General features: G+C 44.8%; 1 protein-coding gene across 4 annotated transcripts in view; it reads left to right on the forward strand.

The window, feature by feature from the left end:
- Positions 1-23,095, forward strand: part of Stim1 (stromal interaction molecule 1) — a 177,306-nt gene extending 154,211 nt beyond the window's left edge. Inside the window, exons 6-14 of one of the 4 annotated variants that reach the window (XM_036187712.1) lie at positions 4,540-4,717; positions 10,770-10,947; positions 11,757-11,924; positions 12,404-12,504; positions 12,761-12,996; positions 14,425-14,517; positions 16,667-16,733; positions 18,942-18,978; positions 21,197-21,314. In XM_036187712.1, coding sequence (XP_036043605.1) covers positions 4,540-4,717; positions 10,770-10,947; positions 11,757-11,924; positions 12,404-12,504; positions 12,761-12,996; positions 14,425-14,517; positions 16,667-16,733; positions 18,942-18,978; positions 21,197-21,241 — 1,103 coding nt within the window. In that variant the 3' untranslated portion in view covers positions 21,242-21,314. Of the gene's footprint in view, positions 1-4,539; positions 4,718-10,769; positions 10,948-11,756; positions 11,925-12,403; positions 12,505-12,760; positions 12,997-14,424; positions 14,518-16,666; positions 16,734-18,941; positions 18,979-21,196 lie in introns of all 4 variants that reach the window. The other 3 variants (XM_036187694.1, XM_036187723.1, XM_036187703.1) reach the window with 3 other exon arrangements.
- Positions 23,096-23,640: the final 545 nt, after the last annotated feature.

Below are 23,640 nucleotides of genomic sequence, written 5' to 3' on the forward strand. Positions count from 1 at the left end.
TTGTGTGTGTGTGTGTGTGTGTGTGTGTGTGTGTGTGTGTGTGTGTGTTTACACATGTTCACTGGTATGCTCATGCAGTTGCCAGAAGAGGGTCTTGGATCTTTCAGAGTTGTAGTTACTGGTGTTTGTGGGATGCCTACCTTGTTATGTGGATGCTGTGATCCAAACTCTGGCCCTCCTGATTGCACAGCAAGTGCTTTTAACTGCTGAGCCATCTTTCCAGCCCTTAATCATAGTTTCCAAGAAATGGAAAGTGAGACATGAAAACTTGCAACTCTTCAACTTTGCTGATGATAATATAAAATGATGCAGTTACTATGGAAAACAGTCTGGTGGTTCATCAAAAATTAAACGTAAGAGTTACCACAACCCAGCAATTACATGCATAAGTATATAACCAAAAAATTGAAACAGGTACTCAAACAAGTACATGTATATACATGTTCATAACACCATACATCTAAGGCCAAATAGGAAAATATCCTGAATGCTCATGAATGGATAAACAAAATTGTATTGTATACGTGCAATGGAGTGTTTGCAGTCATGAGATAGAAGTGCTGATACACACAGCAGATACCTAAAATAAATAAGTTAATTAAATTAAATAACTATTATACTAAATAAAAGAAGTTAGTTACAGAAGGTTACATTGTTTCCATTATATGTAACATCCAGAATAAATAAATCCATAGACACATCCTAGAGTCAAAATACATATTGGTGGCGGGCAGGAACTGGAAAGAGGAGAGAATGAGAAGAAAATATTTATTGGATGGGGAAAAATTTTTTTGAGGCAGGGTCTCACTCTGAAGTCTAGGCTGGCCTTGAGTTTGTGATAATCCTCCTTCCTGAGTCTCTTGAGTTTGGGGATTGCAGTTGAGTTTGGGGATTGCAGATGTAAGCAAGGACTCCAACTCCTCCACTCCCTTCCACACAAGGATCAGCTCAGGCTGGTCTTGGATTCTTGACAGCTCTCTCCTGCCTCAGCTTCCCAAGGGGATTACAGCTTTTTCTTTCCTTCTTAGCACTGGAGATCAAACGGGGTCTTTCGCATGCTAGATAGGTACCTTACTAAGCTATGTCCCTACCTCATTTCATAATTTATTTTGAGATAGAGTCTCACTAAGTTTCCTAGACTGACCTTGAAATCATTCTATTGTCTAGGCTGTCCAGCTGAGAAATAATGATGATGATGTTGATGATGATGATGATTATGATAATAATGATTTTGGCACTGGGCATTGAACCCAGGTTTTTTCATATGCTAGGCAGTGTTCTTCCATTGAGCTACATACATTCCCAGCTCTCTTCCTCCTCCACCTTCTCTTCCTGCTGCCTCTGCTGCTGCTGTCTCTTTCCCATTTCCTCCTCCTACAAAGAGACTGGATTTCACTATGTAGCCTTGGCTGTCCTGGAGGTTGCTATGTTTATCAGGCTTGCCTTAAACTCCCAGATCCACCTGCCTCTTCCTCTTGAGTACTGGATTAAAGATATATAACACCACACTCAGCCCTCTCTTATTTATTTATGAGCAATAAGTTTTACTTTAGAAGGATAGAATTGCTTTGGAGCTAGGTAGAGTTGGTGTTAACATATACTGGGAATATACTGTTTGCCCCTGAATTGTTCATTTTAAAACACTTCATTTGTATTATATGAATTTTATCTCAAGATACTACTTAGAAAAAAATTGTCTTATATGTATGTGTGGGCCTGAATGTATATATGTACACCACATGATTGTAGGTACGCACAGAGGCCAGAAGAGGACATTGGATCCCGTAGAACTGGAGTTATAGGTGGTTGTGAGCTGCCACATGGGTGCTAGGAATTGAACCCCAGTGCTCTGCAAAAGCAGCCAGTGCTCTTAAATACTGTTCCATCTCTCTAGCACCCCCCCCCTTTTTTTAAACCTAAGCAACAAAAGGAAGAAAAGATATATTGTACTTTTTCAAGAGAATAAAGAATAGCTGGGCATGGTGGCATGTATCTTTAATCTCAGCACGTGGGAGACAGAAGTCACATATACCCTAGAGAACCTCTGCTCATTCCTACAGTTCCCAGCACTCTTGAGGTTGAGGCAGGAGGATTGCTATAAGTTTGAGGCCAGATTGAGTGAAATTGGTAGACCCAGTCTATATGGGTTAGGAGCGCTAAAAGGAAAAAATACTTACCTAATAGTCTCATGTGAGCAAGACATTTTTAGACATTTGTTAAGAACATAAGGGGACCAGCCAATGGTGGCACACACCTTTAATCCCAGCACTTGGGAAGGATCTCTGTGAGGCCAGCCTTGTCTACAGAGTGAATTCCAGGACAGCCAGGGCTACACAAAGAAACCCTGTCTTAGGAAAAAAAAAAAAGAAGAAGAAGAAGAAGAAGAAGAAGAAGAAGAAGAAGAAGAAGAAGAAGAAGAAGAAGAAAAAACAAACAACAACAACAACAACCCCCCCCCAAAAAAAAAGAGCATGAAGGAGGAATGGGAGCTGGAGAGATGGTTTAGTGGTTAAGAATGCATACTGCTCTTGAAGAGGACCTGAGTTTGATTCCCAACATACATGTCAGGTACCTCACAACTGCCTATAACTCTGGCTCCAGAGGATTCAATACCTCTTACCTCAGTGGGCACCTGCATATACACATACATACATACACATATAATTAAAAAATGTAAGAGGAATGGACATGTTTCAGGAGATAAATATGCTTGCTACTAAGCCTGATGATCCAAGTTCCATAGGACCTACATGATAGAAGGAGAGAACTGACCCCCTCTGACCCCACATGTGCATGCAACCTCCACCCTACCCACATTTAAATAAATAAATAATAAACAAATAAATGTAATTAAAAAAAAAAGAATGCAAAAGGAGTTTGGCTTGGTGGTGCAGATATGTAATCCTAGCTACTTGGGAGTAATAGGTTTTCTGTATCTGGATAATAGGTTTCTCTGTCAACACAGTAAGTCAGATCAAGCTGAATTGAAAAAGTATAACAGCCGGGCGGTGGTGGCGAACGCCTGTAATCCCAGCACTTGGGAGGCAGAGGCAGGTGGATCTCTGTGAGTTCGAGCCCAGCCTGGGCTACCAAGTGAGTCCCAGGAAAGGAGCAAAGCTACACAGAGAAACCCTGTCTCAAAATCCCCTCCCCCCAAAAAAGAAAAAGTATAACAATAGGTTTATTTGAGCAAAGCAACTCCTGGGCGGGTTCTCCATTCCCAGAGATGGAGGTTGGGGAAGCCACCCGCCCAAACGAAAGCAGGGAGATTAGATAACCTGTAGGCAAGGGGTGATGACGTGTCTGCCACAAGCTGGGTTTGTGCCCAAGTATGGTCAAAAGCTGGAATGCTCGTGCAGGGACTTGGGCTTCTGGCAGCAACAGGGGAGGGAGTTGCAATCGTCACCAGGAATGTGTAACTGGGCTTTTTGGCGCCTTTTCTTTATGGTGATTCTCTGAGAGGGTGGGGTTTGGAGAGAGAGAAACAGGAATGGGGTGAGCTGGAGGTTCCAACTGAACAGACAGGACTGCAAGTTTACCTCAGACTAAACAAATTAGTGAGATTCTGCTTCAAAATAAAAGTAAAAAGGGCTGGTGGTATGGCCCAGAGATAGATTACTTGCTTAGTATTCCTGAGGTTTAAGCACTAGTACCAAAGTGTGTATGTGGTGAGGTTGGCATTGAGGAATCCCAACAAACCAAGATCAGTTCTTAACAATCAGGGAAGACAAAGAATATCCAAGGCTCTTAGTAAAGGCTGTGGAGGAAGCAAGTATATTCCAGGAAGAAAAGCAACTCCTGTGCTGAGTAAATACCTTACTATACTGAAGACAAAAGAATGAAGGCCTGAGTATGGCTGGAAGGACAGGATTCACTGGAGGCTAGAGTAACCATTAGAGTAGTGCTTCTCAACCTTCTAATGCTGCAACCCTTAAGACACTTCCTCATGGTGTGCTGACCCCCAACCATTTCTATTTCGTAACTGTGATTTTGCTACTGCTATAAATCATAATATAAATACCTGATATGCAGGATATCCAAGTGACTCAAAGGGGTTGTGACCCACAGGTTGAGAACCAATGCAGTAAAGGATCTTCAGTTTTCTCTCAGAGAGCCTATAGTCAACACCTATGGCTGCCCTCCTGGACCTAGTAATTCCCCTCCCTTGCATGGAAATAGGGTATGCTAATTTGTCTGTCATTCCATAGAACCCCCATGGTTGCTTAGGCCTAACACATCCCAAAGATGGTTGAGATGTACTGAGGAGGCACTATTCTCTGCACTGCATCCTAGGGAGGGATGAGTTAATAAGCCTTCAAAATTATTCTCAGCCCATGATCCTATCCAAACTAGGCCTTGGCTGGTGGAGAGATAAGCACAGGCTTTATCATGATAGTTATGTGGCATATGTGCCTAAGAGAATCAATTCCTTCTGAGTTGAAAGGTCTGCCTGTCTTTCACAAGAGGAATCCTTGAAGAGGGGCTGCAGTGGATCTGCAATGGGTACCCTGACTCACCATGCCCTCCCTTGCCTGACAGTGACTCGGCATAATCATCTCAAGGACTTCATGCTGGTGGTATCTATTGTTATTGGCGTGGGTGGCTGCTGGTTTGCCTATATTCAGAACCGTTACTCTAAGGAGCACATGAAGAAGATGATGAAGGATCTGGAAGGGTTACACCGAGCTGAACAGAGTCTGCATGACCTTCAGGAAAGGTAAGGTCTTGCTTCTTTACCCAGCCCTGGTACTGCCAGCTCTTTGGAGTCTCCTGCTTTGTGAGCCCTTTAGCTCCTAACACCCTGTTGACATTGGTGTAAGGGCTATACCATCCTCTAAAACTGTTCTGAGATCCTAGCTTCCTGCCATCCAGTTCAGTTGCCCTGGGTCATTATTCTTCTTGAGAGGAGATTTTATTTAAAAACAAAACTAACGTTGTTCTCTTTGAGCTTGAAAGGAGAAATGCAAAGCTGCCAGAGGTTATGAGCTTCCCTGGCAGGGAGCTTGTTATAGGTCATTCTGTTTCTTGTCCTACATCTTGATTGCTTCCTTTCTCATGCAAATATGAACATTAACTGTTTCTCTTGGCTTCTATAAAACAAGCCACATGTCTGTAACCCTAGCTTTTTGGAGGTAGAAGCAGAAGGATCAAGAGCATAAGGTTCTCATAGACTACTAGCAAGTTTGAGACTAGGCTACATAAGACTGTTTCAAAAATGAAACAAAAATGGCTGAGAATATAGCTCAGTTGAAAGAGTACGTGCCTAGCATGTGCCAAACACCACATAAAACTGGACTTAGGGGCCTGGCAAGGTAGTTCAGTAGGTAAAGGTGCTTGCTGTCAAGCTTAACATGCTGAGTTCAACACCAGAACCCACATGTTGGAAGAACAGAACGAATTCTCTAATCTCCACATGCTCCCATTTGGTGTATGCGCAGACATACATATACATACTCAGTGTTGATGCTGGTTCATGTTTTGAAGCGGTGGTGGTGCACACCTTTAATCCCAGCACTCAGAAGGCAGAGGCAGGCAGATCTCTTTGAGTTCGAGGCCAGCCTGGTCTACAAAGTGAGTCCCAGGAAAGGCGCAAAGCTACATAGAGAAACCCTGTCTCGAAAAACCAAAACAACAACAACAAAAAAAAAAACAACAAAAAAAAAAAAACAAAAAAAAAACTGGGCTTGGAGGCAGGAGGATTAGAAGTTCGAGGTCATCTTTCACTGTATAGCAAATTTGAGGTCATCCTGGTCTATTAAGGCTCTATCTCATAAAGAAAGAGGTAAAGAAATAAAGTGACCTCATAAAAAAACTTTCATCCTATTCCCTTAGTTCTTTCTCATATACTCTAAATACCTTAAGTATTGATTTCTGTGACTGAGTTCCTTTCCAGAAGTCTTTATCATTAATCTGAAGGAAGTGGCTGAAGAGAGTTGATGTCTGGGCATATGCCTGTAATCCCAGCTTTTGGGTGGTGGAGGCAGGTGAATCAGGAGTTTAAAGCTATCCTCAACTACATAGGGAATTCCAGGTCAGCCTTGGCTATGAGATCCAGTCTCAAACTGTCCCCATGAAAGAAAGAAGCCTGGTTTGTGTTTCCCATCTCTCTCTCTCTCTCTCTCGCTCGCTCTCTCGCTCGCTCTCGCTCTCGCTCTCGCTCTCGCTCTCGCTCTCGCTCTCGCTCTCTCGCTGACTGTGTGTGTGTGTACATGATATGTATGTGTGTTTTGAGACATAATATTACTATATGTAGTCCAGGTCTAGGCTGCCTTGATCTCATAGCGGTCCTCTTGTCTCAGATTTCCAAAAGCTGGGATTACAGGTTTCCACCACCAACTTGGCTTCTTTAGTGTTTTGGTTGTTTTTTGTCTTTAATGACAGGGTCTCACTGTGTAACCAAGCCTGGCCTGGAATTCATGATGATCCTGCCTCAGCCTTCCAAGTGTTGGAATAGCAGAACTGCACTACCATGCTTGAGACTACTTTAAAGTAGCAGACACAATTTTCTTTGGCTGGGCGAGGAAAGGCTTTCTTATGAGCAAGATTTCTTTTTGGTTTAGGGTGGGTTTTTACTTACTTACTTACTTACTTACTTACTTACTTAATTTATTTATTATTATTTTTTAAATGTATCCTTGGCTGGCCTGGATCTCACTGTGTAGACCAGGATGGTCTAGAACTCAGAGATCTGCTTGCCTCAGCCTCTCAAGTGATAAGTCTAAAGGCATACACCACACCTGGCCCATGAGCCACATATTTTTAAAAGTGTATTATTGCTTTTAATAATCACAGCTCTTTGAAGTTGTTAGGTACTATTATTATCTCTGTTTTGAGGAAATAAATGCTAGGAAAGGTTACATGTCAGCAATGAACAAAGACTTTAAGATTTGTTTTTATTTTACGTGTATGAATCTTTTGCCTGCATTTCTGTATGTGTACCACATATGTTCCTGGTAACTGAGACACCAGAAGGCGGCATCAGATCCCATGGAACTAGAGTTACAGCCAGTTGTGAGCCATCCTGTGGGTGCCTGGAACCATCCCAGCTCCTCTGGTAGAGCAGTATTCTTACCCACTGAGCCATTTCTCTAACCTCTGAGCTGGGAATTTTGACACTCTGTAGCAGCATTACCAGACTCATGTCTGTGGACTTGGCTTCCAGGGGGCAAGAGGAGTTTGATTTCTAAGCCGATTCCTGATTTCTCTGCTGGGCCCCTTGTTCTTGGATCCTTGCTAACTAGAGGCTAACTGCTGCTGTCTGAACAGTTCCCAAACTTCATTCGTCTGAAAAACATGTACTGTTTTCATTCCAAAGACAAAAGAATCTAAGCAAGAGACATTCCAAGTTTGGGGATAAAACTTAAGCTCTGAGCCCTCCCTGCTCTCCAGGGAGCTTAATGACCACTGTAGCACCAGCAGGAGACAGACACCCTCCTCTAGACTTGTGCACACACACACACGTGCTCTCTGAGAGCACAGAGCCTGCACGCCACTTTGTCCCTTCTGTCTATAGACATCCTGCCATCACGAAGCTTTGGTGTGAATAAATGTGGCATTGCATGTCCATTCCATAGAATCTCACTGTTTCAAAACGATTCTCTGAGGCAGGCAGGAATTTTGTTTCCTTTTTGCTATGAAGAAACAGGTGAAATGTATTCCTAGTCACGAAAGTGTTAGAGCCACAGCCAGGGACTTTCACTCAGGCTGATTAATTTTCTTCATTATATTGCCAATTGATGGTTGCCTTGGAGTAGGACAGTGCTTTATTGTACATTTATTTGCTCATTTCTGTACCCAATAATATTTATTGATATCTGTCTCTATTAGAGAATGGAGATGCAAGTAGGTCTGTTTTACTTTAATGGCACTTTGTTTTATATAGAAAAGATGTGGTAATACTGGCTTTTCAGAAAAGGCTATTTTGGAGACAAGAGCCTTTTGGTGAAGGGTTGAATCACTAGTGGTACAGTTTCTTGCAGTTGGGTCATGGGACAGTAGACATCAGCCAGGAAAGGAGATGGAAGGAAATGGCGCCTCTAATTTTTTTTTTTTAAGCTGTGCATATATCGCCATCTGGTGTCCATCCTAAGGATGATCAACTCCATCTCTGGGGCAAAGTAGGCAGCAAAGGGCTGTTTCTGCAGAGCTGCTTGTAACCTGTTTTCTTCTTAGCAGGGCTACAGCCTCAGCCAAGCCTGGACTTGGTGTTTTTAAAAGATTTGAATTCTTTATCTGTCTTCTCATCATCTTTTTTCTTTGTTGATTTTGAGACATGTTCTCTTATAGCCAAAGCTGACTTTGAATTCCTTATCTTCCTGCCTCCACCTTCCAAGTGTTGGATTTATAGATGTTCTTCACCATTCCTGGATGTTTTCATTTTAAGTAGACCATGTCCCTTGGTGGGGCTTTTATTCTATAGTCTATCTTTTCTCTTTCTTATTGCTACTTTTAGTGGTGGTAGTGATGGTAATCTTGCTGTATAGCCCTGGGTAGCCTGGAACTTGCTATGTAGAACAGGTTGGCCTTGAATGTGCATTGATCCTCCTGCCTCTGCCTCTTATGCGACTACAAGCATGTGTCACCACATCTGGCCTTATCTTATACTTTTCTCTACCTCGATTCTAAACCCTACCTCTCTTTTCTTTTTCTTTCTTTCTTTTAGACGGTGTCTCACTCTGTAGCCCTGGCTAGTCTGGAACTTACAGAGATCCACTCACCTCCACCTCCAGAACGCTGGAATTAAAGGTGTGCACCACCACGGCCAGTCTCATTCTTTGAAAAATAGTTTCTTACATTTACTTACTTATGTGGGGGGGGGGGCACTATGGTGTGGGTCTGGAGTTGAGATAACTCATCAGAGCCTGTTCTCGTTCTGCCCTGTGGGGCCTTGGCATTGTCTAGGTTGTTGTACTTGGCAGCAGGCACCTTCCCCTGCTGAGCTACTTCACTGGCCTCTTCCGTCTTCCCTTTCCTTTCCCTTTTACTTCCCCTTTCCATCCTCTCTTACCTTTCCTGCCCTCTCTGTTCTTACCCACCCCTCCTTTGGACCAAACCGAGGACCTCACTCAGACTAACCCAACACTTGATTGCTTAGTCTCTTCTCCTCTTTTTTATTATTCTCATATCCTAGTTCCCAGCTAACTTGGTGCTTCCTGCTAAGTTGAGAAGACCAGACAATAGCACGGTTCTTTTCATTTTCAGAGCAATTAGTAAACTTTTTCTCTTGGGTCTTGTCTTACTTAGCTAGGGTTACTATTGCTGTGATGAAACACCATGGCCAAAAGCAACCTGGGAGGAAAGGGTTTATTTAGCTTACACTTCCACATCACTGTCCGTCATCAAAGGGAGTCAGGACAGGAACTCAAGCAGGTCAGGAACATGGAGGTAGCTGATGCAGAGGCCATAGACAGGTGCTGATTACTGACTTGCTCATCATGGCTTGCTCAGCCTGCTTTCTTATAGGACCCAGGACCACCAGCCCAGAGATGGCACCACCCACAAGGCTGGGCCCTCCCCCATCAATCACTAATTAAGAAAATGCCCTGCAGCTGGATCTTATGGAGGCATTTTCTCAATCGAGGTTCCCTCCTTTCCGATGACTCCAGCTGTGTCAAGTTGGTATATAACTAGCCAGCACAGATCTACTCCAGCCATCCCCTTCCCTGACTCCTTTCAGGCACAGTTGATTACTCCTTCATTTGCCTCACTCAACACTGTGTAGTCATCTCTTTATTGTAGACTCTAACAACCATTAGTCTACTGTTGGTAAACTTCGGAATAGGTGATGAGCGCCTCCACCTTGCCTCCTCCCCCAGACAGGATTTCTTTGTGTATCCCTGGCTGTCCTGGAATCCAACCTATAAACCAGGCTGGTCTTGAACTCACAGAAGTCCATCTGCCTCTGCCTCCCAAGTGCTGGAATTAAAGCCGTGCGCCATCACCTGGCTAAGGATAGAGTTTTATTGTAACTGATTTCCTTAAAATCTTACCAACTATGAAAGTCCATAGGACCAAAGGAAACAGGTAATCTCTTAAGACCTACTTAGTTCAGTCCCTTGCTTGAACATGCATTTCTGTGTGTCTTTGTCTGTGTTTCTGTGTACGTGTGTGTGTCTATGTGTACTCACACACACATAGACACACATGCAAGTGCATGCTGCTTGAAGCAGGCATCTAAGAGTCTAAGAGGTTGAGTTAATAATTCTTTTCTCATCTTCCATAACTTCCTTCCTACCTCCACCTCACCTAAATTTGAACCATTAGGTATTGCCTCACTTTTATCTTTCATTAAATGCTTTCTATATTTATTGAACTTTCCTTATATCTCAAAATAGGAAAATAATTATGCACTTTGAAATCACAAAGATTTGAATTCTAGCCTTTTATTTCCCCTCTTCATATTTACATTTGTCCCAGGCTGGTGTTATTATCTGCTTGGCAGACAAATGTGTACTGCATTGTAAACTAGTAGTTGTTATAATTTCAACGTGTGAGATATTTTAGGGGAGGTATTCAGATGTTTGTGAACCTGGCTTCATGGTCTTGTTTATTAGCAGCAGAGCAATGGCCAACCTAAGAACTAGGGCTGATGACTGTGGTTTCTGTTGGTCCTGACTAGCTCAGATCTGCACAGCCAGCAGAGGGGCTATATGCTGAGAGCTAGTGGCTCTCATTTTCTTCCCTGTTGTCACAACTTGTGGCATGTTAGCTGGCACCTCCTTGCCTGGTCTCCTCTAGCTTTCCTCATTGCCCCCCACCTCCACCCCCAGGCTGCACAAGGCCCAGGAGGAGCACCGCACAGTGGAAGTGGAGAAGGTCCATCTGGAGAAGAAGCTGCGTGATGAGATCAACCTTGCCAAGCAGGAAGCTCAGCGGCTGAAGGAGCTGAGGGAGGGCACTGAGAATGAGAGGAGCCGCCAAAAATATGCTGAGGAAGAGCTGGAGCAGGTAAGGTCCTGGATCCCTCAGAGATGTGTAAAGGGCAGCGGACCAGGGTCTGGCTAGAAAGCTTCATGTGTGAACATTTTGAATATGGTTCAAATCTTTCCTCTAGACTTACCAATAAGGGTAGTGGGAAAACTATAAAAAATGTTTACCATCATTTCCAAAGAATGACAGATATCAGGAGATAAAAGTGATTCTTTTACCCCTACCCCTTTTCATTGAGGTTTTTAACATCAAGTGAATAAATCCTAAGTATCAAGCTGGTAAGCTTTTACATATGGATATGCCTGTGTAAGCACCACTCAGAAAGCTCCCTTTTGCTCTTGTCAAATTTTACTCCAAGAGTAACTATTGTCATAACCTCTAAACTAGATTAGTTTTGTATGGTTCTGAATTTTGTAAAAATATCAGTGGGGGTGGAGAGAAGGCTTAGCAGTTAAGAGAATATCCTCCTACAAGAGGACCCAAGCTCAGTTCCCAGCACCCATGTTAGGTATCTCACAACTGCCCGTGACTCCAGCTTCCAGGGATCCAACACCCTCTTCTGGCCTCCATGAGTACTATACTCATGTGTATATCCCCACCCCATCCCCAATATACACACATAATTTTTAACAACTTTGTAAAAATGGCATTATATATTGGAGTGTGGCTTGGTGGTAGAATCTTTTCCCATCATGCATAAGATTCTGGGCTCAGTCTCTAGCACAACAAAAATAAAACAGCACAAAGAATGGCATTATGTATACATGCTTTTTGCATTTGGTTTCTCTAAGTTAACATTGTGAGACCCACCTTCTATGTCCTCATAGGTTCGGGAGGCCTTGAGGAAAGCAGAGAAGGAGCTGGAATCACACAGCTCCTGGTATGCTCCTGAGGCCCTTCAGAAGTGGCTGCAGCTGACACATGAGGTGGAGGTGCAGTACTACAACATCAAGAAGCAAAATGCCGAGAAGCAGCTGCTGGTGGCCAAGGAGGGGGTGAGGCCTGCTTTCCTGTGGGCCTCCTTTGCCCTCTCCCCTGCTTCCTGCCCTCTTCTTTTTGGGCCCCCATTCTTCTCTGCATTACCCTGTCCCTCCCTTTGAGTGAAGAGATACATTGACAGTGGGTTCTGTTTCAGTTTCTAGTTTCTGGAGGAGGGACTGTGTATTGGGGTACTCCCTCTGGTCTTCTGGGCATGGTAAAGCCAGTAGGAGGGGTGAGGGCAAGCGTCCTCAGCTTTCTAAGCTGCCGTGGGGACAGAAGGCCTCCTGACACTGGAACCCTCTCTTCTCAGCCAGTTTCCTCTAGTCCACCTCCTTCCTCCCCTTGCCTTACTTCACTTTCCTCGTTTTCTTTCTCTTCTTTTCCTTGTGAAATTTGAGTGTGTTAGGAGGATGGGGACCCAGCTACAGGAGGGCCTTATTTCTTCCAACCGTGGCATCATGCTCTCTTAAAGCTGGGTGCTTCATCTTTGCAGGCTGAGAAAATCAAAAAGAAGAGAAACACGCTGTTTGGTACCTTCCATGTGGCCCACAGCTCTTCCCTGGATGATGTGGACCATAAGATCTTAACTGCTAAGTAAGTCGTCCCAGGTATCAGCTCCACAATGACCATCCTTAGAGCTTGACCCCAATCCCATCTCCTCACAGTGGAGTGACAGCTCTGCTCTCCTGTCCAAGCCCTGATTTGGCTCCCACTTTGCTCTTAAATGTATGAATTTATTGTGTGTTTATTCATACAAGCCTATACCCCAAGGCGTTCCTCTGAAGAGTGACCTTGTTCTTCTTGGGCTTCCACGTGGCCCACACCTGCAGTCTCTCTCATCCCTCTTCAGGCAAGCACTGAGCGAGGTGACAGCAGCACTGAGGGAGCGCCTGCACCGGTGGCAGCAGATTGAGATCCTCTGTGGCTTCCAGATTGTCAACAACCCTGGCATCCACTCCTTGGTGGCCGCCCTCAACATAGACCCCAGCTGGATGGGCAGCACTCGTCCTAACCCTGCTCACTTCATCATGACCGACGACGTGGATGACATGGATGAGGAGATTGTATCACCCTTGTCCATGCAGTGTAGGTGACCTCTTTGTAGGGAGGAGAGAAGTAGCCTTGTACAGGATGAGAAGTCTGTTACCTCTGCTGTGCTTACACAACCATGGGGAGAGGAAAGAAGTCAGCTCCTCCCATTGGTTAATAGAACAATTCACATGGAGATTTTTCTTTATAGCTGTCCTTCTAGTGTGTTTTCCCCTTGCTATCTGCCTTCTCTGTCTTCTGTCTGTGTCTCTTTCTTTATTCTGTTCTTCTATTTAGTCCTCCTTTTTCTTCCCCCTACTATTTACCTTTATGAAAAAATAATCTTTAGAGACTTCTTATTTATAGTATAAAATAATATTCATTTGGACTGTTTGTGTTTATTTATTTCACTCTATGTTTCTTATTTTTAATTACTAAAGCAGGTGAATAGAATGATGTCTCTTTTCTTTGCCTTTCTGCGTGAGAACCCCATATAGTAGCAGTCCTTTAAAGTGGTCTATTCCTAAAGTCTCCAAGCTGGGAGGCATTCTTGCCCAGGAGAGAACTCCTGTACAAGGATGCCTGGCTATCTCCCGAACTTGGACTCCTCCTACCCCCATCCCTGGCCTGGTTCTTTCTTCTTTCCCCCAAAGGTGATGAGAGCTTAGGAGAGCACAGTCAGAAGGGACAGTATTCTGTGGCATTGCTTTAGTGACCCCCCTTCTGGTCCACAGCTGAATTTTTATTTAGATAGGAGATTATTTTAGCTAAATGAATCAGGCGTATCTATATAAAGGTGTTGTCGTGGGCCCATACCTTACCAGTGCAGAGGGGCTTGCAGGGCTGGTTTAGGCTCATTCCCTGCCTCCCCAATGGACAGGTTCTTTCATCAGGCCAAGTTTATGTTTCAGACAAAACTTACTGTAAATGTCTCTTTCAATAAGCTGATCCTGGAACTTGCTGTTCAGTCTAGGCTAACCTTGAATTTCTGATAATTCTCCTGATTTCCACCCTATGTCAATATTACAATAGGCCAAGCCTCTTTGTTCCCTTGATTTGATATCTTTTTTGTTTTGTTTGGTTTTAATTTTGTTTTTTGTTTTTTTTTTTTGAGACAGGATCTCACTATATAGCTCTGGTTGGGCTGAATTCTATGTAAACCATGCTGACCTCAAACTCAGAGATCTACCTGCCCCTGCCTCCCAAGTGTTAGAATTTAAGGTGTGTACCACCACACCTGGCTTGATTTGACATTTTGTTAGGTCTTTAGCCAAAGGCCTAACAAGGTTTGGGTCACTAGTAGGCATTTCTAGATCCTAGCTTATTGATCTAAAGGCTGCTATGCTCTCTAGGTTAGGAGGAACCTTTGTTAGCTATGAAGGTTCATTCCCTGTCCCCAGCCCTTCTTGTATCCCATTGATAGACAGGCCAAAACCCTTCATAAATCAGATTCTCTTCTCCTTTTGGCCTGGCTGTTGACCCTAGATGCTGCCTGGCTGATGGGGCGTAGGTTCAGTGACCGCTCTCTCTGCTCTACATCCGCCGGCTCGGATGATCAATCCCTCTGGAAATACCCGGGTTTGAGGAGCCCCTTTGGGGCTTTTGTTTTTCCGATTTTTGGAACTAAACAACACTCCTATTCAATGGGCCCCTTCTCTTGCCTGCCTCACACCCCTGCCTGCTCCCTCTGTCCCCTCAGCACTTTCCCTACTAACTGAAGGGAGGGGTTCGGGAGTGATAAGAATCAGCCTGCTCAGCTGAGGACTGGAGAGAAAACTTCTATGGTGATGGAAGGCTTAGGCCTTTCCCTTCAACTCAGCCACAGATGTCCTAGTGAACCTTCTTCCAGCTGGGCTGGGGGGAAGGAAAGGAAAGAACACTGCTTTTTTTTCTTTTTTCTTTTCATGCTTACTCCCTTTTCTCAGTTTCTATTCCCCACCCCCTTCCCTTTCTATTATGGGTGTCTTTCTCTTCAAGCGGTTCATGCTTTGAAATGACCAGCTGCATAAGCCCTGCCGCCTAACTCTCCACACTATGGAATTGTGTTCTCTCCATGGGTTGGCCTTGTAAAACTCTGCCACCCTAGTAACCTCTGACTTTCTCCAACTTTTAAGGAATAAGTATCTTTTTTTTTTTTTCTTTGTTTTAAGTTGGAGCTGGGATTGAACCCAAAGATATGCTCTGACACATCCTAGGTTACCTGGTGCCCAGGTTAGGGTGATAATTATCCTACAAGAGCCTGGTTTGCATCACTGACCCAGGGTCTAGGTCATTGTCGTTTATGTATGTATTAGAGGAAATTTGGAAAGTTAAAAAAAATACGTGAATAGTAGCATTGATGCCAGGTGTGGTGGCGCACGCCTTTAATCCTAGCACTCAGGAAGCAGAGGCAGGTGGATCTTTGAATTTGAGGCCAGCCTGGTCTGCACAATAAGTTCTGGGATAGCCAGGGATACAAAGAGAAACCCTGTCTCCAAAAACAAAAACAAAAACAAAAACAAAAGGCATTCATTGTCTCACCATAACTGAATACTTTTTCTTACATTTTTTTTGTCAATTTAAAAGAAGATTTTATTTTTATTTGAAATTATGTAAATATTTGTGTGTCTTGAGTTTGGATTTGTGTACATGAGTGCAGTACCCATGGGAGCCAGAAGGGCACTTTGGATCCCTGAAGCTGGAGTTACAGGCAGTTGTGAGTTGCTCAAAGTGGGTGCTGGGAACTCGAATCCTCTGCAAGGGCAGAACATACTGTTAACAGACATCTCTTCATCCTCCTCTTGTGAATTTTTGAGAAGTGGCTAAAATATTTATTGAGTACAATGACCTGTATAAGTATTTTGGAGGTGTTACTTGAAAGTCTCAGAACAACCCCACAGGATTTTACAAATATGGCTTAAATTGAGAATGTAAGTGACTTAGGGCCACAGCTAGAAGGAAAGGCTTGGGTTCAAACTCTAGTGTTTTGTGTTCTAAAGTTCAAATGTATTTCACAAAAATTTTTATTCTTCTTTGTCCCTTGAAAGTTTTTGATGTTTGTTTTTGTTTTCTGGAACAGGGTGTCATTATACGGCCCAGCCAACCTTTAGCTTACTTTATAGTCTGTTGGCTTCTAATTCATAATCCTCCTGCCTTGGTCTGTTAAGTGCTGAGATTACAGTTATATCTTACCAGCTCCAGAGAATTTTAAGTATCTTACATATTCTTAAAATCTTTTTTCTAAGCATCACTTTTAATATCTCTGCTGTCTCCCAGCAAAGAGATGTATCTCACTTTTTCATCATCTCACCTTTATGTATACTTCCATATTAATAATGATCCAACGAACATGTTTGTATGTAAGTCCTTGTCTGTGTTGTGGATGATTTCCTGAAGTTGGCTAAAATGGAAAGGCTGGTTCTTGCTGCTCTCCCGGACCTTACTCCGAGTCCCTATCCTGGACTGCCCTGCCTGTGTCCTCCCACTAACTGCCTTGCTACGTTCCTCTATAGTGACATTGGCCTTAGGTCTCCTTCCACTGGCATTGCCTCTAAAACTGACCCGGGCACCTCGTCTACAATTTCCCATCCTTTCAGGTCCCATAGTGGGAGGTTTCTGGGAGGTGGTGTCCTTCTCCCTAGATTGGGCATCAAAGGTCCAGAGAGGTATCTAGCAGGCATATCTTTATGGGTACCTGCATCCAACCTGGGTTGGCCAAATCCTTATACTCTCTTCACTCTCCTTGCAGCCCCCAGCCTGCAGAGCAGTGTTCGACAGCGCCTGACGGAGCCACAGCATGGCCTGGGATCTCAGAGGTTGGTAGAGGGCGAGGCTGGCCACTTCTTGACAAGTCGGGTATCTCTGCGGCGAATGCGTAGCCTTTCATCTGGACAGTCTTTCAGTTCTGAAGGCCACGGAACCAGCCCTCCATCTGCCTCTGCTTCTTCTTCCTGCTCCTCTTCCACTACCACCATCGCCGCCACCACCACCACCTCCACTACCACCACCACCACCACCATCAACACCGTCCATGTTCACCCTGTGTATTATCACCACAGCACTTCCTATTTCCTCCAGATGGATCCCTACCCTGACCCAAGCCCTTCTGACAGCACCGCTGTGATGTCTGGGCACTCAGAGAGCTTGGGGTATCAGCTATCTCTCTTCTTTCTGCTTTCTCTTGGCCTCTGCCTGCTGCCTGCTGCTTGTTGACCTCTGGGAGGTGTGATGGGGATCCCCGTTGTCCTTTCCTTTCTCAGTTCTGCGATTCCTTATTAAGGTCAGCTTAATTTCCTACACCTGTCTTCCCTTTGCTGTTTGGGGTTTTCTGACTGTAAAGATGAGTAAAGGTCCTCTTCCCTCATAATCCTATAACACTTGTTTAAATTATGCACTTTCAGATCAGTTATCTCATTTCCTTTTCTCCTTAAACAAATGTTCTCTGTGTCAGGTACTTCTGAACATGATAAGATGCAATCCCAGTAATCATGACTTATAGTCTTATCTGGGAAAGGTGCACAAAGAAATTATGAACCGATTTTATAAGTGCTCTGGGGTACTGAGGAAGGAGGAATGACTAACAGTGTGTATCTAGGTGCAATGCTTCACAAAAGAGATGACATTTGTGGTGAAGCCCTGTGCAGAGAGAAAGGAAATAGCATTCTAGCTGAAGGAAATGCTATGTGCAGAGGAATGGAGCTGTAAGAACCTGGTATAGATTTGTAATGAAAATATTGCAGATATGTTGGAGAGAAGTGGTAGATGAGGTCAGGAGGATAAAAAGTTCAGAAAGGGTTTGGCCTTTATCTTTTCAGAAATGAATCACCATAAAACAGTTTCTAAGTGAAAGTGAATTAGCTGTATTTCCATTTTGGAGGACTCAGGGGGTAATTACAAGTGTTTGCTGCTAAGCCTGAAGACCTAACTTTGTACCCAAAAACCCACATGGTAGAAGGAAAGAACCAACCCCTGGAAGTTGCTCTCTGACCTCCACATCTTTGCGATGTGTGTGTACATGTGCACACATACAGAAAATAAATAACATTGTGGTGGCCTGTATGTAGGAAGGAAAGAGAGGACAAAGGCGTTTTGAAACATTGCAGCACACTGATTGGGGAAGTCCTAGATCTTGGCATGGGAAGGTGATTCACTTGTCACTGGCTAGAGATACAGATGGAAGGATCTAGGTTCCTAGCTTGACTGAGTAAATGAACACAACCTTCATGGAATTACACTACAGGAGAAGGAATACAGATTTGAAAGTTTGGGGCAAGAAAAGTTTAGCAGGTATTTAAATACTTACTTGTTAGAGTAGGAAGTTAAGGCTCTGAAAGGGCAGTTTTCCCCAGGCTGCAGAGATAATTAGGACAGAGCACAGACTAGAACTTGACTTTTCATTCAGGACACTTGTTCTTCTGCAAGGTCTCAGTAGGTGACCTAGAAAGAGTTGAAAGTTTCTCCTCAGTCTGGTCTGGCAGCTCATTGACTTTCCCTGATGATACGTCAAGATGTTAGGCCTAGGTCAAAGGTAGTAGCCTTGACCTTGTATGGCACAAGCTTAGGGGATCCTAAGAAAGGACTCACCTTTGGAAGTACATCTCATCCCTGAAATTGTGACTATGGCCCACTCCTGGTTGCTGAGCTGCAGCGTGCTTCTTCTGTTGATTTCTTTTGGTCCGGCCTCACTGTGGCTACTCATCTCTCTACCTCTGCTTCATGAACCTTTGAACAGTTATCCTTGAGGGCTGTTCCTTTTGCCTCCACAAAGGAGCTGCCCTTTCTAGGATTATTGCTCAGCAGAGCTGCCCATTTTCACTCTCATCCTCATTTTCATCTGGAAGTTTGGGAAGAGAGACTGTTCCTCCCCATACTTATGGAGAGGACTGGAATGGGTTGGGGAAGATAGGGGTTGCTATAGTTTCATGCTGAGGTCTAAGCAGAGGGCAGTGGGGAGGAAGGGGTGGGTAGTACCTGCATTCACCTGGCCTGTTCACTGCTTAATTTTCTTTTGCACCATGCACCAGAGGATCATCTCTAAAGACAAACAGGCTCTCTAGTAAGGTTAGTAGCTTGGGATGGGAGTCCAAGGCAGCCTAGCCTTTGGGGAGGGATAACTCTGGCCTAAAAGGTCTCAGAAGTTCAGGGAGGGAAGGTGAGCTTGCCTTAATGGACCTTTTCCCTCTGTATATCTACTAAGGCTTTCTCCTAGGTTCTTACTTTTCCATGGGATTCTTAGCATTTAATTGATGAGGGAGGCTCGGAAGGATGAGGATCAAGAATGAGTTCAGGACTGTGGGCCAGGATAAGTGAGGCTGGGAGGTCCAAGCCTTTTTTTTTTTAATCTCTTTTCCTTGGTGCTATAAAGATAGAAATTGCTAGGACCCTTATCTCCTCAGTTTAAAGAGCCACCATTTTTAGTGTGGCTTCCCGGAATATCATGGTAGTTTCTAGGTGGTTTATGTTTATGAGGAGGATTGTTATGTGCTTAGAGAAACAAGGACACTTTTTTATTGTGTAAGATGTAGTCCTGGCTGGCCTCAAACTTGCTATGTAGCTAAGGGTAATCTTGACTCCTGATCCCCCTGTCTGTACTTCCCAGTTGCTAGGAGTATAGGTGTGTGGCACCACATCTGCTTTTTGTTTAATTTATTTTGTTTTTGAAACATGGTTATCCTATGTAGCCCTGACTGTTCATCCTGGAACTCACTATGTATGTACAGAAGGCTGGCCTTGGATTTGGGATAGTTCTCCTGCCTTAGCCTCCTAAGTACTGGGATTACAGATGTGCATTTGGTGAAGACACATTTAGATAGAAGCAAGGACCATTGTCAGATGTATAACACCAAATAGAAGACTGAATATTTATAGACAATAGATTATGTGACTGAAGCAGTATTTGTAGTGATGGAGCTGGAACTAGCATTGTTCCCTTTCCACCTGCAAACAGGAAGGTACTGGCCCATGGAATTGCTGTTCAATTAGTTGTTCCCTGAGAAAGAAACCCACAATAGCTATGAGCCAACCCCCTTACTTTTGCCTGATTCAGAAGGCTGATGCCCTTCCTAACCTTTGACCCCTGGCTTCCATCTGACCTGGTCCTATGTTTCCTCTTCTACTCTTCTAACTCAGATGTTTATACTTTTCCTTTGGCCTTCTCCTCTGCCTCTGTTGTGGGCGCTCAGGCCTCTAGGAATGTGAAGGAGAATTCAAGATTGACAGGGTGTCCTAATATTCACCACTTTGTTGTAGAGGCAGGAGCAGTGGCATCTGGGGTTTGCTCATGGCCTTCCTGAGCTCAGCTAAGCCCTTAAAGGGTTTCTAGTCCCTGAACTAGACTCTGCGTATATGTCCAGTGTGTAATGGCATGATCCCATAATTCAGACCTGCAAAGAAAGCCTCTTATGAGCAGTCCCATTTTGGCCTTCCAGGTTGGCTGGCTTCATTGCCTTTATTTCTACAGTACTTTGCAATTTCCAAGTGCTTTGTTAACTCCAAACAGTCTTGTGAGATAATTAGTTTGATAGTATCTTCATTGGGCAAAAATGGAGGCTCAGCAAAGTTAGATGACTTATCTAAGATCACACAGAAGGGAGTGAGCTCTTTTCAACCGTGTACTTTTAAAGGCCAATGTTCTATCTTCCTATGTCTCTCTACATTCTCCGTCAGCAGAGCTCTGAAGCAAACCCCATACTTCCTGCTTTGATTTGAACTCTGCAGAACTTCTCCATGACTTCCTATAAATCCTGTGAGAGGGTAGGAGGAGGGATTGTTTGCAAGGCTGTTCTAACTTCTCCCCAGCCTTGGTCAGGCCTGTTGACTGCATGTGTCCTGTTCTTTGGAGCCTGGCCCAGACTGCATGTATCCCAGGTGTGATGGAATTAAGTGGGGGGGAGGAAGGCATGGAAAATGGTAATTCAGAGCAACATGCAGCTTCTGTAGTAGCTTAGGGTTGGGTCCTAGGAAACTTTACCAGCTATGGGAAGGCAGATTATTTAAGAGGATGCCTATGGAATTTGAACCTGTGGTTTCTATCAGTGTAGCCCCTTGGTATTCAGCAGGGAAGGGTCCCAGCCATTGTAAGGCTGTTTGCCTGATGATGATGGTATATAGTAACATTTGTTTTTGTTTCTTTTTGTTTGTCTCCTTCATCATTGTTCCCTTTCTTCTGTTTCTACTCACTTTCCCTCTTCATAATCCTACTTTTCCTCTCTTTCTTCTCCCCCCTTTACATTTCCCTATATTCTATATTCCCTTTTCCCCTTTGTCCTATATCTTTCAGGGATTTGACCCATTCCGATTCGGAGTCCTCCCTCCACATGAGTGACCGCCAGCGTGTGGCTCCCAAGCCTCCTCAGATGGGCCGTGCTGCAGATGAGGCTCTCAACGCCATGCCTTCCAATGGCAGCCATCGGCTGATTGAGGGGGTCCATCCAGGATCTCTGGTGGAGAAACTGCCTGACAGCCCTGCTCTGGCCAAGAAGGCATTGCTGGCGCTGAACCATGGCCTAGACAAGGCCCACAGCCTGATGGAGCTGAACCCTTCAGGCCCACCCGGTGGCTCCCCACTTTTGGATTCTTCCCATTCTCTTAGCCCCAGTTCCCCAGACCCAGACACACCATCACCAGTTGGGGACAGCCGAGCCCTGCAGGGTAGCCGAAACACACGAATTCCCCACTTGGCAGGGAAGAAGGCTGTAGCTGAGGAGGATAATGGTTCTATTGGTGAGGAGACAGACTCTAGCCCAGGCAGGAAGAAGTTTCCCCTCAAAATTTTTAAGAAGCCTCTTAAGAAGTAGGCAGGATAGGGTGGCAGTGTTGAGACAGCCTGTCCTTCCCTGGGTCTTCTGCCTTCCCCCCTTCCTTTCTTTGAGATATCTGGCCCCTAGAGTGGGGCATGGAGGGGCTGGCCCAGGGGCCTGGGCACTGTACATACCTGCCCCACTCATCCTCGGTCCTTCATCATTATTTATTAACTGACCACCATGGCCGGCCTGCCCTGAGTCCTTCCTTCCAACCGTGGCTGCCGCCACACCCTCTCCACTCCAGTGCATGTCTTAGTGGTGTCCCCAGTTCCCAGCCCAACCGTCTCCGCTGGCCCACTTTTGAGGTTTGGTTTTGTTTCTGTCTGCTGCTTTCAGGCTCCTCTCCCCCATTACTCCCCAACTTTCCTAGCAGTTGTGGGGAAGATAGGAGGAGTAACTTCCGACACCTGTACCTCAGATCTGTTCATCCTACTCATAATCGTCTGCTACCCCCAGACTAGGCCAGGGTCCTAACCTCTGGGGTTTGTTCTATGGAAGTGTGATGGGCTGGAGGGAACCTCATCCTGGAGCTCCTTTGGATCTCCAGGGCTCCATTCAGGGAGCGAACCAACTCCCAGGGAACAAGTCACCAGAGTTTTGAGGAGAGGCCAGGCTTGTACTGATGGGGAGAGACTTCTCTTAGTTGGAAGATGAGTAGATGCCAAAGCTGTGGGCTGTAAGGCACTTGCCATTTCTCTCTTGCCCTGCCCACTTCTGCCTTCCTCTTACCTCTGCTCCCTATATTGCAGGAGTGGATCTCTTAAGAGGTGCTGCCCTGAAGCTCCTCAAGCATCAGTACTACTGGGGCTCAGGACAACTGGCTCCCCTGGCTACGGGAGCCACAGTTATGACACAGGGCTCTTGTGGAGCCCTGGGCAAGGATGTTGTATTTGAACCAAAAGACAAACAGTTTTAAGTAAAAATAGTAAAATCAAATCAATAAATCTCCTGAATTTCCCAAGTGCCTGCACAGCATCCTCCCTTGTCAGACTCCATTTTCATGTTACTGCATAGCCTGGGCCAGAGGCTCAGATGGACACAGCTGTTTTGGGGAAGGGTGGTGAAGGAAGATGGTATGTATGTGAAGGTTGCTGTCTGTGATCACTTCTCCCCCACACCTCCCATCTTCCAGACAACTCTCCCCTTTACCTGGTTTTGCTATGGCTGTAAAGGTATTTTCCCTCTGCCCCATTCTGTCATGCCTTTACCCTGAGATCCTAATCTGGGCCTGGGTTGGGTGCAACTGGGGCTGGTCTTAGGCGGGTGCTAGGCTATAGACTGCCTTGTAGCCCCCTGGACACCTCACATGGGTTTCTCTGTGTTATTTCATAAGATTCTTTGAAGTCCAATAAAGCATGTAGGAGATTTTAACCTCTGCTGGCTGTGACTCTCATTGTGTTCTCTGTGGCTTAACAGAAGGGATGAGGGGCTGGTGAGACAGCTCAGTGGGTTAGGGCACTTGACGCTAAGCCTTACAGACCTGAGTCATCTCTGAGACCCCCATGGTGGCATGGTGGAAGGACAGAACCAAATGTGAAAGTTTTGTCTTCTCATTTCCACACATGAGCTGTGGTTTGCACACAGAGGGAGGGGCACAGGAAATACATTTTCTTTCCCTCCTGAGACGGCTTCTCTGAGTAGCCCAGGCTGTCCTGGAACTTGCTCTGTAGACCAGGCTGGCCTTGAACTCAGAGATCTGCCTGCCTCTGCTTTCCTGGGATAAAGGCATACTCCATGCCCAGCCTAAATGAATAAGTATTTTAAAAAACACACAAAAGGGATAGAGAGACTATTCTTCACTTGCCAGGGGTGAATGAAACTCCAGTGCACATACCCAGAAACTCTCTGGCTGAGAGATACCTAATAGAATATAGGATACCTAGGTAAATTTGAGTTTCAGGTGAAGATTTTTTGTATAATC

The sequence above is a fragment of the Onychomys torridus genome, chromosome 1 (genome assembly GCF_903995425.1).
Source record: "Onychomys torridus chromosome 1, mOncTor1.1, whole genome shotgun sequence".
Classification (NCBI taxonomy): domain Eukaryota; kingdom Metazoa; phylum Chordata; class Mammalia; order Rodentia; family Cricetidae; genus Onychomys; species Onychomys torridus.